Source organism: Numenius arquata, chromosome 8 (assembly GCF_964106895.1).
Source record: "Numenius arquata chromosome 8, bNumArq3.hap1.1, whole genome shotgun sequence".
Lineage (NCBI taxonomy): Eukaryota > Metazoa > Chordata > Aves > Charadriiformes > Scolopacidae > Numenius > Numenius arquata.
This window is the reverse complement of record NC_133583.1, coordinates 45,593,765-45,612,532: the sequence shown is the minus strand read 5'-3', so window position 1 is coordinate 45,612,532 and position 18,768 is coordinate 45,593,765. Positions and strand designations below refer to the sequence as shown.

The 18,768-nt window shown below is 36.5% G+C and overlaps 1 protein-coding gene across 1 annotated transcript; it reads left to right on the top strand.

Annotated features, from left to right (window-relative positions):
• Positions 1 to 2,017: 2,017 nt before the first annotated feature.
• LOC141467642 (calcium-activated chloride channel regulator 1-like) lies at positions 2,018 to 18,768 on the top strand. The gene is made up of 14 exons (XM_074152268.1): positions 2,018 to 2,176; positions 3,709 to 3,849; positions 4,086 to 4,236; positions 4,895 to 5,012; positions 5,739 to 5,910; positions 7,380 to 7,607; positions 9,096 to 9,320; positions 10,805 to 10,982; positions 12,810 to 12,916; positions 13,763 to 13,987; positions 14,163 to 14,430; positions 15,615 to 15,779; positions 16,664 to 16,891; positions 18,239 to 18,768. The coding sequence occupies exons 1-14, from the start codon at positions 2,018 to 2,020 to the stop codon at positions 18,766 to 18,768; spliced, it is 2,895 nt and encodes a 964-aa protein (XP_074008369.1).

Below are 18,768 nucleotides of genomic sequence, written 5' to 3'. Positions count from 1 at the left end.
TTGTGAATACTTCCTCTCTATCACCTGAGCATGCTGGCTGCAAAGGTAAATTGAAAAGTTTCACTAACCAGTAGCATGGAGGTGTTTAAAAAGGAACTAGTCATTACTATTTCCAACGCTTCAGTGACTGCTAAAGACAAACTAAACCCAATCATTATTTCATGTTGGTATGAAAAAAAAAACCCAAACCACACACAGAAGAATTTACATAATTTTTCTGGCCAATATCTGGCCAAAAAGTGAGATGATATAATTTCATACCATGACCATCAGAAGTTATTTTCTGATACACTAGGAAAACAGATGGGAGGTAAATCTTCAGCCTGAAGTACTTTTAAATGCATGTGCCTCTATAAATTTCACACGGTAATTTTAAAACCTTCAGCAGCAGGTTACTCTCTTGATTATGAATGACTCTTACAACATCACTGGGAAGACATAGTACTTTTTAAAAAGGTAGAGGGCATGACCTGCAAAATTATTGGAAAATCTGCTTAACATCTGTTCCACAAAAATAATAGAAAAGCTGATACAGAATTCAATCAATAATGAATTAAAGGATGAAAATATAATCAGTGTCAATCACTACCACATTTATTCCATTTTTATTATTTTAATGCAATTACAATTTTAACTAACAATATAGCTATATCCTGAGATATTTGTGAGCTGATTACTATGTGATAGTCCAGTTCAAAATATAGTACTATGTGGGATTAACCAAGCACCTCCTTAACATATTAGGAACTACCTCGCTGAAAGATCTCAAAAGGTAGCGGGTAGAGAATCAACATCTAACAGACATTTCTCAAAGGACTGCAAATCAGTGATAGACATGATGCTATTAAATACTTTATCAAGGAATTGGAATAAAATATAAAGTCACTTCTAGACAGGCTTCTTTAAGTATGAAGTGAGAAATGATGAAGAGCGATAGGACAGCCACACAGAGTAATCTGGCTTGCTTGACAAACTGTTCCCACTCAAGAAAAAAACATTTTATTCCAAATGGGATGGTTATTAATCTAAAGCCAAATAACGCCATTTAAAAGGGGAGATTTTACATACCAAATATTGTATACAGAATTTAGCAGCATTTTGCTATCTCACTATCTAATCTTACTTTTTCTATTGTTTCAGTTCTATCTTAGGTAGTTATTGCATTGTTCAGATTTTTTTCCAGGAAATTCCAATTATGTTTTTGCAATTATTTTGCCCTTCTAAAATGAATAGCAGAGCATAGATCACCTGAAGAGGCATAAGAACATTAAACTGTGGTTTTTTAGTTCACAATAAAATATCAAGGATTTCCTCCTAAAATTAACACATAACTAAATGCAGGCAACACATCCAGTAAACTGTACTTGCATAGAACATCAGTGTCTTTTTGCAAATTGACACCTCTTTTCAACACAAAGGCAGTGTTAGGAGTGAAGAGCACTTATATAAATCCGTCAGGGATGAGGCACAACACTCAGCAAGTGGGAGCTTTGACTTTGTGTAGCGTTACCATGGTGGGAGCCCCAGGACACTGATGCTAATCGAATAGGGGACCTGACACAGTAGAGGTCTGCTCAGGAGTGAAGCTCAAGTGAGAGCACCGCAGGGGTGGATAATAAAACTTGTGCTGATTAGCATATCATACATATGCAATGTCCCGTTTGGCCCGTTAGGAAGCTTGCTGATGTAATGCAGATCCTGTTGTCTGAACGCTGAGATCAGCAGCTGGCCATCACGTTGGCAGCCGTGCAATGGTGGGGAATTGAAGGACCTTGGGTTACTGTGACAATAAGATAAGCCACGCCTGGGACTCTACGTACTCAGATGGGAAGAAGCAAGCTATCCCAGGTTGTGTAACAAGATAAGATGGGCTTGGGACTCTACATACTCAGATGGGAGAGGCAAACTATCCTGGCTTACAATAAGGAAGTCTTCTCATGACCTACAGGCAGTCATATAAATAAGACTGATAAGCCATCGCTTTTCTAACCAAGACCCTCACAGACAGAGACAAGTAATGGGAGTGACTAGGAGTTTGATATTTTTGCTGTCTTTTCAGCTCCTGAATGTGGCAAAAGGTTCGATGGTATGGCTAAGTGAGAATGGCTATGAGGATTTGGTTGTTGCAATTGATCCCCAGGTGCCAGAAGATGACAACATCATCCTGAACACGAAGGTAAGAATATTTAATTATGTTTACCTGAAAGAACATCATCTGAATGCTTGTTTAATATGCATTGATTATACTACTTTTTGTCATTAGCTAGTGTGTCTCATAATGTTCTGTTAAAAATTGTAAAGGAAAAAGAAATAAAAAGGTTAGGTTTAGTGGCATTTCTGGGGTTAGCTTTTATTGCAATCCACACAGATGCCTCAATGGATAAATTTGCCTAGAATAGGATGCTGGCCAGGTCTCAAAGCAAAGAAATTGTTTGACTACAAAGTAAAATCCTTTTAGAGAAAACCTGCTGAATGGGACACTTTTGACAAACGCCCAGGTTCTGCAGTATGTCTAATGCATACTAGACCCTTATGTAGGATTAACTCAGCTCCATGTAATCTCTAAGATCAAGTACAAAGGATATTATCCTTCTGTCAGACATACATTTTTTAACATTTCCAGCTTTCTTTCATCTTGCATGAAGTTTACATGAAGTAAAAGTGATAGTTTGTTTTTTACCATCAATCACTGACTGTCCCCTTTAACAATAAGTAGAGTTTAGATCACTCCATTTTCTTTAAGGGACAAACCACTGCGTGTTTTTTGGGGTAGACGTGTACAAGTGACAGTTACTGTTACTGTGAGATATCTACCACATATTAAATTCACATTGTAACTGACCTTATGAGAACTTGCTCTTATAACATTCCTTCAGTTCCCTTGAACTAGTTAAAACTGCTCTGTTCTACCTGCAGAGCAGGCAAGGGGTGGCATGGGGACAGCTGAAATGGCACATGGCATAGTGGCACACTGCTCAGCTTCTCATGGGTTAGCACTCACTATCACTCTCAGTCCTGGCAAAGTTAACCTCTTCAAGAAATCACATTTAGCTGAATTTTATGTACACATAACATGGATATTTGATTCCAAAGGTTCTGTCACAGCTTTTTTCTTAGTTTATGAAAAGCCTATGGGACAGATTTTAGTTCCCTCCTTTGGCTTTTTTCCACTAAACACTTACTGGAGACAAAAATAAATAAAGGGAATACCTTTTCTGATGCCTCTACTCCAAGAAAGGTGATAAAAGAGCAAGAAGAAAGGAAAGTTATGGCACCACAGTAGCTGTAATACAAATAAGAAGAAATGTGAAACAGCGAATCTGAAAGAAAAATGATGGCATTATTCAGAGAAATGAAAAGCAGGTGCAGTGTTGAATCTTGCCCACACTTGCTGTCAGGCCAGTATTAATTTAAGTAAAATCCTTGTATTTAGTAGTTTTTATCTCATACACAGGCTAGAGTGTGAATTTTATCATAATCTCTGATTAAGAGCAATTTTATAGAACCAGTGAGAGATTCCAAGAATTACAGCTTAGTCTTTGGCTTCTTTGTTTATTCCTTTCTTAGTGAAGATTGTAATAATTTCTTAGTTTTGTGTTATGTGCTTAGTTCTACTTTAGTGTTTCTTTATAAGGCTAAATTATTCATTGCATATACAACCAAAATATTAATATTAATATTAATATTTTATTTTCTTTCATTCTGTAGAACATGATTAAAAGTGCTTCTAATTACTTGTTTGAAATGACAAAACATCGATTTTTCTTCAAGTCTGTAAAAATTATAATTCCTAAAACGTGGAAGAAAAACACCCAGTATTCAAGATTAAAAACAGAATCATATGATAAGGTATGATTTAGAGAACTCTTTATGATTAGAAGAACAAGGAAAAGCTAGACTGACTGATAAGGCTACATTACAAATCACAGCAAAATTTAGGACTAACCCTGCAAGTTCTTACTGAAAAGTGTTGAGAGTGTTCATAAGATTAAAAAAAAAAATTGCAGGACTGAATTTATTCAACAAGAATCACCTAACTCTTCTCTACACCCTTGTTATGTATAACTCTGGCCTTACTTTTTCAGGCAGATGTCATCATAGCAGACCATTATATGAAACATGTAGATGATCCTTTTACCTTACGGTATGGAGGATGTAAGGAGAAAGGACAATACATCCATTTCACACCTAACTTCCTGTTAAATGACAGTTTGACTAAAGTTTATGGAGAAAAAGGTAATATTACTATTGCCCGTTTTATTGTTCCTATGAAATGACCAAGACTTCTCTCAGTGATTAATGAATTTGGGTACTTTAATTTGCTTGCTAAAATGAAAAAAACTTTGAGAAACATATTTTTCAGAAGTAGTTAATGCCTGTGAAATGTCTGAAGTTAAATATTCAAACAGTGGATCCAGAAGTTGTTCATCCCTTTGAAAACCTTAAATGGATATTTCTTTGCACATAACTACTGCCACTAGCAGTAGCTTTCCTTTTATGACCATTTACTAAATAAACTATCTAGTGTTTGTGTATCCAATTTTGTACTACACTGTGTCAAAAATATAAGGTTTGCTGCTCTGTGGGACAGAAACCTCACAAAATCTAAATTTCCTAAGGTGACTTTTCCTAACTTAGGAGAAAGCCTCTACAACAGTTCCTGCATTTCTGAGAGTCAAATATGAATAAAAATTCCAGATCTGGTTGCTGAACTGATGCCTTCCCAGTTTTACCTCAAGGAAAAAGTATTATCCCAATTGCTTATATATTTCATAATCTTCCCGTGTTACCTCAGATAAGAATTATTTTAAATTGTTACAATGTCTAAGTAAAACACTGATTAGCTTTTAAACAGTTGCATTAAGAATGTGCATGTGCTACTCTTTTTCAACAGGTCGAGTTTTTGTCCACGAATGGGCTCATTTCCGGTGGGGGGTGTTCGATGAATATAATAATGATGTGCCTTTTTATGTGTCTAGAAATTCTAAAAAAGCAAGTGTTGAAGCAACAAGGTATTTTTTTTTTTCATATTTCTGCTTTTACATTACACAGGTTTAAACATTTCAATAATGTTTTCAATATTCTCACATACTCATCGTGCTGAGTTTGTACTTTGTAGAGTGTCCATGACCTGTTCATATGATTAAAAGATGCTTAGTCAGCAACATCTATTGCCTGCTTTGCAGCCCAGAAAACCACAGCTGCCTTCAGTGAAGTTTTGTAAGAGGCACGGGAGACCAGGCTGGATAACCTTGTGCTCTGTTGCAACTGCAGACTTCAGCCACCATTTGCTTCATACTTATTTAATATAATTTTATTAAAGAGCAGTTATCAACAACACTAAAACTGCCTGCTGAAACCATTGTGATTTTAAACAGCTCCTACAAAGAGGGACAATAACTGTAGAGAATTAGTTCAGGCTTGCCTTTTTTCCTAGCTCAGGCATACCAATACAGTCTTTTTTATTGCAACTACTAGCAAGATCTTTCCTGCATAGTCTGTAATTATCACAAGGAAGATCACAAAAGACCGCAAGTGTTTTATGATTTTAACTATTTCTAGATTAGTTTGAGGACCCTGTGAAGCACAGAGACAGCCTACCTATGTACTTGTGCAGTGTCTAGTACAGTGCTGTGTCAACAGCAGTTTGGCTTTGGGCAGCCAAAATTTAAATATATAACCAGTCACAGACTATATATGGGTTCCTAATCAGTCCTGCCTGTCTTCTCTTCCCTTAGCTGTCCAGCTAGTGTGACTGGCAGACCTATTTTTTCAGAGTGCAGTGGAAACAAGTGTGAGCCAAGAGACTGTAGATACGATGGTCAGCTATATGAAAAAGGATGTGTATTTATTCCAGATATACAACAAAATGTCTCATGTTCTGTTATGTGGATGCAAAGCATACGTCCTGTAAGTATTACTATTCCTTTCTGGACTGAGAGTTTAGTAACATTTGGGGTCTAGTCAGTTATTTCTGATGGGGAGAATCAGTTCTATTGAAATCTGTTCAAAAAGAAAGACAAAGGACTATTGGAAATGATTTAACAGCTGTTTCCTGTCAATGAGGGTGAGATGTACTTCAGTCTCAGCATTCTTCTTGCTCCATGTTTGGAGAATCAGGTCAACAGGCATAAAAATGAAGTATAGAATGACAAATGCCTTGTCCATAAGATCAAAAACTGTAGCTTTTCATCACTCCTTATGTAAACTGGCACCTGAACTGTGTTACCTGGTTAGCTCTATTACACTCCATTGCAGAGCAACTGAGCCTCTCTGTCTACCCCTAACACAGAAGAAGCAGCCCACCTCTCTTGAAAGCAGCCAGGACAACTAGGCCAGCCTCTTCATGCCTGTTCTGTACTGTTCCAGTGTCTGGCGGAGTGTGCTGGGACAGGGATTAGCAGGACAGACAGTCTCCCTGCAGGCTAGAGGTCTGTGGTACAGGATCACAATTCCTCCAGCTATTGACCTTATTTCTTTGGGCAAGCTCTTTCCAAGAACTTTATGGGTGTACTAGGCCTGGCTAGGATACAATTAATTTTCTTCATAATGGATCATATGCTGCTGTGTTTTAGATTTTTGACCAAAGCAATACCGATATCACACTAATGTTCGAGATTCAGCTGAATAGCATCAAGGCTGCCTCTGTTTCTCACCCTGCCCCACCTAGTGAATAGACCAGGGGGTGTGCAGAAGGCTGGAAGGGGACATAACCAGGCAGATGACCCGCACTAACCTAAGAGATATTCTACACCATATAAAGTCATGCTCAGCATTAAAAGGAAAAAAGGGGTTTTTAGTAGGGTTAGTTATCTTATGCTTGGGAACTGGCTGGGCATTGGTCTACCCATGGGAGGTGGTGACTCATAGTCTTCGCATCACTTTTTTTGTTTCTTCTCTCTTTTTCACTTATCCTTCACTTATTAAAAAGGCCTTTTTGCTTTTTTGTTTGTATGTTTTATCTTGACTCTAAAGGTTTTTTCTTCTATTCTTTCTTTCCTCTTCTACTGTCCTACAGGGAAGGAGCATGCTAACTTATGCATGCTGTTCAGCTACACTACCTATGTTAGTAGGCTTAAATCTAGTAGGACTTTCATGAATCAGTCACTCCAAGGATCTCAGTACTCATAGACTGAAAGCTTTGTTTCTGCATGTCACAACATGCTTGTGTTTATGTAAAATCTGAGATAAGTTCTTTGGGAGCACTTTCTTTGCTTGCCTTTTCTAAGACCCTAGCTGGCCAGGTACCATGGCACAGAGGCCATTCACTGGAGAACACCACCTCCATTTGTCCTGTCCCCCACCATAAACGTCATATTTTCTGAGATATTTTCTTATGCTCATACTGTTGGCTTCAGAATTATTATCTGACTTTTTAGGTGGTTGAATTTTGTGATAAAAACACTCACAATAGTGAGGCTCCAAATATGCAGAATAAGATATGCAACTACAAAAGCACGTGGGAAGTAATAATGGAATCTGACGACTTTCGCAACTCGGCTGCTGTAAATGCTCCTGCACCCCCCTCTGAGACTACCTTCACATTACTGCAGACTCAAGACAGAGCAGTTGCTTTAGTACTGGATGTTTCTGCAAGCATGTCAGTGGTATGAATACTTATTTTATAAGCAATTTTTAGCCAAAAATGTAAGAAAAATTTACAAAAGAAAAAAAACCAGTCAATTCTGTAATTAACTTGATTATTTTAGGAAAAAAAAAAAGTGTACTGCTCTCATTCTCCTTGGTAATTTCATTTAGGAATTCCTACAAGATATTACACAAAAATACTGAGAGTTGTAGGCCAGACTTGGTCTTTTTTTTTTCCTTGTAAAATCTCAATTTTATATACTTTCTTTCCTCTGTTTCAGACCTAGGATGACAATGCCATTATATTTCTTCCAAGCAGAAAATGTATCATAGATGGAGTTTCACATTGTATTTTTGTTATGAATGATTCTAAAATTTAAAGTAAATATGACAAAATTATCTGCCTAGGTAAGGCAGCTATCTCATGATTTATGAATAGACTTCAAACCTCCATGCATACTCTAACAGCTTTTAAAAATCAGCCTATATGTTCTTTTGATGGCATACTGCATTTTCTTATCCGTAACTTACCTCTTCCGCTGTTCTGTAGTGAGCCAATGACCATTACCCTCTCATTGAAAATACTGCAAGTTCAGTGTTTCATTTCTCACAGGAATTCAAGCCTAAAAATAAAACTATTCATCTAAAGAAGGTAATTCAAAAAGCTCAAACGTTGAGAAATATTCTTAAATATTTGACAGTCATACCTTAAACTAAAATATACATGAAGAAACATAAAGTAGTATATGCTCCAATTCTTTAGTTGTGGCATACATGCAATAATTGTGGGATTCTCCCATAGTGCTCCATCAACAGACCTATTTCCAGACATTCTGTTCTAGTCCAGAGCTGTCCTTGAGACTGATGTTCAGCAAAGACCTGCAACTGTAATAAATTATATTCTTTTTATAATACATGTGTCTACCTATCATAGTACATTTTAGTAAATCAGTTAGTAAATAATGGAATGCCAAAAAGCAAAATTATGTAATTATGAAATGAGTACTGCAAGAATAGCTAGCTCTAGAGATAAATGTTTTCAAATATAACCTTTTTTTTTTTTCTCAGTAATCCCTTTGAATATTTGTATTAAAATAGCCATACTTTTATTTTAATATAACTGATATTTTCAAAATACTTAGGCTCTAGACTAACCTACTCCTCAGGCATCATCATAGGTGTTGTCCTTTTGCATTGTCATTACGCTATCGAAAAAAAAAAAAAGTGACAAAAATCTTGATTAGGAATGAAGTCCTAGCATCAGAAGATGGACTTGGCCTGGTGACATCTTTTCTGTAAACTGCAGGTTTACTGCACTTTCACAAATGCCAGAATACGGTTTGCATACCGCTGAGCGTATATTCATAAGATATGAATTATCTTATGAGAGATAGTTTTCAATTCCTAATTGCAACCTGATCATCATCCAAAAATCCTGTATTTTGTTCATAGTCATAGCTTTTCAGAAGAGATTGCATTCTAAGGATGTTGTTTTTCTTCACATACAGCATGACCGCATCGGACATCTCTATATTGCTGCAGAGGATTTTCTGCTCCGTATTATTGAAATAACTTCCTGGGTTGCAATTGTCACATTTGACTCTGATGCATCTGAAAAAGCTCCTTTGCAACAAATAACCAATGATGCAGCACGCCAAAAACTTGTTCAATATTTGCCCACAGTTGCTAGAGGAAAAACCAATATCTGTGCAGGCATACGTAAAGGACTTGAGGTAAAGTACAATGTGGAAATATCTCCTGGAATGTATGGAAAATGAGGAAGAAGCTAGAAACATACTTGATAGCTCACTGAACATGGATTTCTTATGCAATGGCAGAATTAAGAAAGATAATATGATTCTTGAATATATCAGGAAAAAATTTGCTATAGAAACTATTTGGCATTACCATTATATGGCATTAGAAAGAGTATTACCAGAAAACAGGCCAGATGTGATGTCAATGCTTCAAAAATGATATTGAAAAATAGGATTAAATTCCAAAATTAACTAAAAGAATGATCTAAATTTTGGAAAATCAAATTTCTAGTTGGAAACATATGAAGCTTATTCTATTTAGTTGCTTAAGAGAAAGTTAAGAGGTTATTGTAATACAGTTATTTAATTACTTCTAGTGGAAAGAAATATGCAGTACTGCAGTCCAAAGTCTCACATGACTGGATAAACTCACAGCCCAGTCACATTTCTGGTTGTATATACAGAGAAAAGACTGCAGACCAACACACCAATGCACCTCATATTGTATTGCTGCAAAGATTTTTTTCTGGCAAAATGTGGACCGGGGAAAAACCAGAGATCTGACTCATGAATTACAATGAACATATAGAATAAATAAGCGTTAAAGTGGAAAGCTGTGCAATGGTAGTATTGTTAATTCCCACAGTTCACTAATCATGAAAACTGTGAAACCCCATACGAATCATGAGATTGGGAAATAGTGATGGATAGATATTATTTATTTGTCTGTTTTACTTCCTTGGCCTGGCAGTCTTAAGTCCCAGAAGATATCACCTAATTCAGATGCAAACTGAAAATCAGGAGCAACGTGTAGGAAAAGGGAAGAAAGAGAAAGAGAGAAATTGCACAAAGAAGGATGAGACTGCTGAGGTAGCTGAGAGTCCAGGGCAGAGAGGAGGCTCAGGACAGGGGCATTGTCAGATGGAAGCCTGACAACCAGACAGGGATGGAACAGCCAGGACAGAGGCCTACACCATGGGTACTCCTTACCCCTTTCTGCCCCACCTTCAGTTACCTCAGAGTCCACCCTTGGACACAAGTCTGTCCTTTTTCACTCCTGAAATTTTGATTGGAGAATAAAAAGTAGTTCCAGACAGTGGACATAAATTTTTAATATGATGTCCTTAAACATCTAGTCCCTGAGCCGGCAAAGCATATACAGGCAAAATGCTTCTGACATCTTCACTTTGGGCCAGGTTCCTTCTCTAGGAAAATATATATTCAATACTCATTATTTTTATAAATAATGCTTACTAAATCTACTCAATTAGATGTTGCAATATCAATTGCAATAAATATTGTAATAGTTTTAGTGTTAAAAATTCAAATGCTTATTAAAGAATAAATTTGTCTTGTATTTGAAGTTAATAGTTTTAAACGCATACATTGACTGCTCTGGGATAAACTAGTATTTAAAAACTATTCTGGTGCTTATATAAATAATCCTTTTCTTGATGCAGTTAATTGCAGATAAAATGACTACTACACATGGTTCAGAAATTTTGTTACTGACAGATGGAGAGGACACACGTATGGCAGCTTGCCTTGATTTGGTGAAACAAAGCGGGGCAAAAATTCACACCATTGCACTGGGGCCAGAGGCAGCCAAAGAATTAGAAGAATTTTCAAAACTAACAGGTAAATATTCTAAGTCCACTCTTTTTCTGGCATGCATATTCAAGTATGAAAACGTAAAAGCATGGCAATTCATTGCTCTAGAAAAAATAAATTTAAGAAATTTAAAACAAATTTAATGTTAAAGAAATCTGGTTTTCATAGCAGGCTGTTTTAATACAAACAAGCAAAACTCTTTAGAACCATAGATTTGCTTCAAAAGCTGTCTTGATTTAAAAAATGCAATAACATGACAATACCCTATCACTAAGGAGATTTAATTATGATATTGTTATACAACATAAAAAGGAAATCTCTAGAATTTTATCTCTGGCATTACATGCAATGACTAGAACATTTTATATTCTTCAACTTCTAAGTATTTTTATTACATAAGGAATAATAATTTTCTCCAACTGTTGCAGCTGGAGTGCACTGGCTAGAAAATTGTAAACACAGTGACTACCCTTGTCATTAGCAAGCATAGCTCTCGGCTGAGCTGGAGCTACATAATTAGTTTGAAAACAACCATATAAAAACTATCTGTAGGGGTGATGTTTCATGCTACAGCACCTGCAAATGCCATGGAAGAATGAAAACTCCTTGCGTAGATCTAGAAAGCAAGCTGACTCCAAACAAATATGGTGAATAAGTATTCTTTTTTGAGAGGTGCCCATGCTGTGCATTTTCAGACCACAATCCACTTGTTTTAGCAATTTAAATAACTTGGAGTGCCCTTATGCACTCTTCAACATCATTAGATCAACATGACTAAGGAAGAGTCCACAGTTGAATCTGGTCTGTTTTAAGACAGAATTTGTTTAAGCTCACATGCAGAGTATTTTTTAAGAATGATTTGTGAGCCAGAAGAACCTAGGTGGTCCTTCAGCACGTAGTCTTCAACCAGCAGGCCTCCCTGCTTAGGAAAAACAAAATCATTTTTCCAAAGAGACTGAATAGATCTCTGAGCTAACACCTCCTCCAGCCCATATGACTCCACATGTTCTCTCATGAGACAGAGCCATACACCTGATATAACCTGCACACCTTATGTCAATCTGTGCGCGAGGGAGAAGGGCGAGAGGCGTTTGGTGGTAGGGAGAAGCTGTGGGTAGCCTTGGCACACCCCGAGTAGGCTCCCCAGGGTACAGCAGTCTCTCCCCTGCTCTGGGATTCCAGTGACCTGTGCCTTAGGAGCACAGTGGTGGTTCAATTTATGTCTGGCACATATGATCCAAGTTTGAGAGAGAATTGACACAAATGCATGAAGCACAGATGCTTCAGTAGAGCAGTATGAAGTCCTGTTTGCAATATTCATTCAGTAGAGCAGTATGAAACCATAGTCATTAACGGACCTGTGCCGAGTATGAGAACCTCCAATGGACTAGAGCTACCTGAACATGAAAGTATGCATGAAAAGAGATCTAAACTTCACATTTGGAAATAAAGATGACCTGGATTTTAAGAATCAAAAACCACGGAATGTCACTGTGTCTTTTCTACAGAGGTATTTTCAGAGCAGAATTTCCCTAAAGGGATAATATGTGACCCAACTGTACTAGGAAAAGTTTAAAACTTTAAAATTTAAAAATCTGAAAAGTTGATGATATGCTTCAGGGAGTGATTTTTTTACAAACTATGCCAATGACAGATAAAATGAGTTGATCACACGATCCAGAATTTACTATGACACATGCATTAACACAATAATAAAAAGATACATTTCTTTTTTTGAATTTTGTAACAAATTGGCTGTCTCATTTGAAGATTCAGTACCAGAACTCACATAAAATTTAGCAATTTTAGAGTTAAAAAAATAGTATTTCTAATTCTTTTTCTCTTGTCTTTCAGGAGGTTTAATGCTTTTTGCTGCAGATGGAGCCACCCCCAGTAAATTATCCAGGATATTCAGTGCAATTACATCAGGGAGCGGAGATATTTCTGAACAATCTATTCAGGTCTGAATTTCAACACTTTTTACTCCTAAGCTTTTACTAGATCAGTAACTGAATTAATCTAGACATTAATGATCATAATTCTCAGTGGCTCAATGTGGAAATAGGAGCATTTTCTGATGGAGCGACGCACTTCACCCATAGAGAGAAGCAGCAATACATTTATTAATATAAAACAGGGATTTAAGAAAATTTGATGGTAAAAGAGACAGTGTTTTAACAAGATTTGATGGCAAGGCACACTTGGTTATTCACTGCAGAGAGAACAGGGTCAGACAGAACTGTCAGGGAGATCCTTCCGTTGAGACAAGGTTTCAGAAAGGACCCCCTTGCTTTCTAAACTCCTTCTCAGAGAGTAGGCCAGGTATGGCTGGATCCAATCCTAGTCCCAGATTTGGTCAACAGTTTATGTCTAAAGGATTATTTATGAACAATCAATACATAAGGACTTACCCTTACTGTAACTTATTGTTTACCATAAGTTTACACTTAAAATCAGTTACTATGCAAGCAGCCATCTCATAAAGTGAATCTGGGGTTTTATTAGTTTTCTTCATTCAATAGTTGTGTCAAATGGCTCTTTTCCTGTGGGTAGAGACAGCAGAACTAGAAAGCCTGCCATCTTCTCTATATTGTTCTGAGTTCTAAATAAGTAAGCAGAGACCTTTTGCTCATGGTAGTTTCCAAAAGGCATAAATGCTGTTCAGTTCTCTCCTCCAAGACTAATCCATTTTAAGTCAGCAATGAATGGATACAATATTGTACAATGGATGAGGAATCACTCTGAAAATATGTTACATGCTTCTTTACTAAATAGCAATAAGACAAATTTTATTTCTCTAACACCAGCTTGAAAACACAGAGCTAGTTGTTCAGCATTCTGGATGGATGAATGCTACTGTGCCTGTTGACAGAACTGTGGGAAATGACACCTTCTTCAGCATTTCGTGGAGTCAATCTCAGCCTTTTTTTTTCCTGAGGGACCCCAAAGGAAGAGAATATGGAAGCTTAGACTTTACAATCAATAATTCAAACCGAAAAACAGCTAGACTCAGTATAAGTGGCAGTGCAGAGGTAAAGACTGAACATTTTCTTTTATTTTCTGAATTAACATTTCCTATAAACTAGACTACAGCTTTTCTTTAATTATTTTTTTATTATGTAAGGGAAACAATGTTAGACCCTGTTAGAACATGAAGCTTTTTCACTAGTTTTTTAGTTTTTTATAACTTTTGTATTTTATTTGCAGGTGGGTGACTGGCAGTTTTGTATTAAAAATGTTCATACAGCAACTCAAAGTATATCAGTAACAGCTACCTCTCGACCAGCATCTTCTGATGTTCCTCCTGTGAGGACTGCAGCTCACGTGAGCAGGGCAAATAGCGCATTTAATCCAGTTGTTGTTTATGCAGAGGTTAGCCAAGGGTCTTTGCCTCTTCTTGGTGCAGCTGTGATAGCCACCATAGAGAAGGATGGTGCTGCAGCAGTAACCCTTGAACTTCTTGATAACGGAGCAGGTAAGGTTTCATACACATAGTAAAAACCTTTACATTTATGCACTTTGGAATCCAAGTCTGCATGCTTCCCTCAGATTTATCACTAAGGACTGAGTCATAGCTATGCCCTAAATTAAGAAAAAAAAATAAAAGGGAGACAAAGAATCCTACTGCTTGCTTTAGGATGGAAGTAAGCTACAAAGCGTTTTCTTGGTAAGGAAAACAAAGACATGGGCCTTTACCTGAAAAATTTTTCTGCATTCTTTCCTGTGCTGTTATTGAGGCTGAAACCATAAGAAATGTGCATGGTAGAGGGTACATTGCTCATATCTACTTTCTGAAAGTGTGCTTCATGTAGTCAGCTGCCCTCAAGAGGCACGGCAAAAAGAAAATAAGCTGGTTTGTTAGTCCATCTCATACACTATGAAGCTGGACTACAGTCTTAACATTAAAGCTCAACAAACGTTAGCTTTATCTCTTTTGTATGTTAAGTATGTGCATTATTCTTTTCAAGAATCCTCTTTCTTAGAGCAATAGCAAGACATTTATGGAATTCAGCATCTCTTGATCTCCTTTCATCTTTCCTCTTTTCTCTTACCACTGCTGCAGGTCTGTAGCTTTATGAGTTCAGTAGTAGCCAACAGTGTCTCATTCTGTCCTTGCTTTCACATTGCTGTACTTAAAAAAATAAGTTTTCAATGTATTATCCTGTGTTTCTTAAACATCTTCTATTTTCTGAACCCATGAGGTTATTTTTACATTGCTGCCAAGCTTTAAAATAGTTAGCTTGAATGCCACCAGCAGATCATCTACTGCTGCCAGTCAGGTACAAGTTCACAAGTTAGCTTAAAGAGAAGGAATCCTGTCTTGATGAATTCCTGGCCAAAGGTTAAACCATGACATTTTTCTATTTTACAGGTGCTTTATGTAGTAGATAGCAAATAAGTATTAACTTGGTGGTTTCATATAGTAACAACATACCGAGTTTAAAGTGATAATGCAAAATGGTTCTTTTTAACAAAATACATATGACTGTCATGGTGGGACCACACCCATTTTTAAAGATGTCTACATTACAAAAACACTGCCAGACTTTCTGCATTGTAATGTTCAGGTTTTGTTTTTATGTATGAACAGCAAAAATAACCTTGTTTACCAGCAGGCATCTTCTTTGAAGTATTAATCCTCAATAATTCTATACCAAGGTGCTGACACGATAAAGAATGATGGAATTTACTCAAGATACTTTACTGCTTTACAAGGCACTGGAAGATATAGTGTAAAAGTGAATGCCCATGGGAGAAATATAACCACCAGATTTGGCCTCAGGCAAAATCGAGCGTCATATTTACCAGGCTACAGAGAACATGGTAAAGTGCATTTATGAATCAGACAATTCTTTGCATGATTTGATGTAGGGGAGCATAACGCTTTAGCAAATGGGCTCATTTAGATTCACAAAAATTCCATTTTATGTTAAAAGATGTTCCTTCTACCATTTCCACTACAAAAAAGCCCAAACAAAACAAACCAGCTGCAACTACAGTTTCTTGTGTATGAGAATAGCATAAAATGTTGTCTTTAATGTAAAAATTATTTTCTCTTACAGCCATGAGAAGGATAAACATTGCTCAGAATATATATTTCAGCATCTCATAACAGGAATTTCAAATCTGTAATTATCCTTGAGACTTTAAAACAGGGATTGGGGGTAAATAAATTCAGTTTGCAGCATTAGTATACAAACTAATGCTGCTAGAAAGCTTAGCTTTTGAGGTTTCTTGATTTTTTAGTACTTTTTCATCTTAATGCTTAAAAAAATATTAGTTGTTGCAATTTAACATTCTCACACTTATGCATTGCGAAATTTAGAAAAAACAGCATAAAAATTGGCTAAAAAGCTCACAAGTATGGCCTGTATAACTGAAACTCTCTTAATGCCTTCAGTGTGGGTGAAGAGATGGATAGAACTACCTTATTTCAGGCACAGCTCATAAACATCTGCAACCTGCTTTACTGGTTGCATCATTTCCAACTTTTACACATCTCAGACTTTGTCTGCTTTTTGGGTGTCCTAAATTTTGTGCTGAGAATCTTGAGATGACCTTATTTTCTGTCTTTACCTCACTAATTTTCCACTAAATTTGAATAAGCTAAAGGAAACTTATAGGATAAGAAAAGCCAATAACACATAGTAAAAGAAAATGCAATCCAGAGTTCTGTCATGATGAAAGTTGAAAAATGTTTTAAACAGGTAAAATTTATATGAATGCACCAAGACCTGAATTTACTGATAAAGAAATCCAAGCCAAGCTGGGAAGTTTCAGCAGAATTTCAGTAAGTTCCCTTGTAGTGAAGACAAGAGAAGATTCTTCTCCTATTTATCCACCCTGTAAAATTACAGACCTTCGTGCTCGTATAGAAAACAAAACAATAGTCTTGTCTTGGACAGCTCCAGGAGGTGACTTAGACAATGGAAAAGGTGAGTGAGACACTACAGTTTTGTGAGATGAGGTTAATATTTTTGTCTGAAAGGACATACCCTGAGGACCACCACTCAGGGATGAGGGCTACATCTTTCTCACCTGAAAATGTAACCAAACAGAAAGTTACCCTGTTGCATGATACCTGTTTTAGTCCCTACTTTTTCATGTTAAAAAAAGCCAAACCAGGTAAACCAAGGACTATAACAAACAAATCAAATAAATAAAATTATAACAGAAGCACCAGAGACTTTAGCAACGTGTCTAAGTTCAAGTCTGTGCAAAATTAAAAAAAATTTAAAAATCAGCCAACATGGACAATAAAAAGCTTTAGTCTATTTTCAAGGATGTAAATGGACTAGAGAGATGCAGTAATGTTCTATCAAAAATACTCATTTTAAGGTTGTTGTACAGGAAAAATCAAATTCCAGATGAAATGTACAAGCCTTTCCTTGCATAAGGCAGAGACTTAAAAAGTTTTATGTCTTGTATGTTAAAATATACAATCTACAGTTATGCAGATTAGAATTTCAGATTAAAATGTTACATTTATCTAAAATTTTTAATAACCAGCAACACAATGAAAAAAGTAAAAAAAAAAAAAAAGAATCTCAACTTCTTTTATTGCTATTTACCAACTATATATCTAAAACCATTTATAGCTAAAGTGGTCAGTTATTGCATTATAGTTTAAGATAGCACTTGTTTGGTGCTGGGTATACCATACACATCTTTCTACTATCTGAAGAGGAAAAGATATGCTTAATAGGAAGAGAGAGGGAAGAAAAGAAAGTCTTGAAAAGCTACAGACTTGAAATAAAAACAGCAGAACACCCCAAAATTAATCAAACATGTTTACAGCAATGTACCTACCAATTCTTTGATTACAAATGGGAGAATAATTTTGTGTCTTTCAGTTTTTGCTATCAAAACCTCATGCTGAGAGAGAAAATACAGATCAGATGCAAGGCCCGCCCCTGCTGTCTACACATATATTTAAATTGCCATTTCATCTTATGTCTGTATTTGGACAGCACAGTTTCCCATTCAGCTACATTTTGTACTGGTCTGCCCAAAGCTAAGAGTGTTGGTGAAACAATACTTTTAAGGCCAGTGAAAAGAAGGATTCCCAGAATAAGCAACAGTAGACCTTTGACAGCGTAAATTAAGGTTTAAAAGCAAACTTGCCAACCATCCATGCTGAGCAACACAGTCAGTACAGAAATAGGAATCATTAGCACATTTTTTTACAAAATGGCTCTAGAAATCCTATACTGTCACCACAAGCAGAGATATTAAAACATCTATATTAATTTGTTCTTAACATGCTTTTTTTTTTTCCCTAGCTGATCACTACATAATAAAAAGCAGTGAAAATCTTCTGGACCTAAGAAATCACTTTGATCATGCTACTTCTGTGGATTGCTCTAATCTCATACCAAAGGAGGCTGGTAGAGAAGAATCATTTAAAATTGAACCAGAACATTCCGTAATACAAAATGGCACCATAATCTACTTTGCTATACGTGCTGTTGATGATATCAACTTGATTTCAGAGGTGTCTAATATAGCACAAGCCACATGGTTCATTCCTCCAAAAGCATCTGTGCGTTTAAATTATGACGGCAACAATGATAGTGCTAACAGTACAGTTATAGCGGTGCCTTTAAATTACAACAGCAACAATGATAGTACTAACAGTAAGGTAATAGTGGTGCCTTTAGATTATGACGCCAACAATGATAACAGTACGGTAACAGCGGCAATAGTAGCTCTGTGTGTAGCAGTTGTTTGTACTACTGTAACTTCAACTCTGTATGTTTCACGAAAGAAAAGGGGAAGTCTGAATATTGAAGCAATGCAAAAGCTTGTGTAA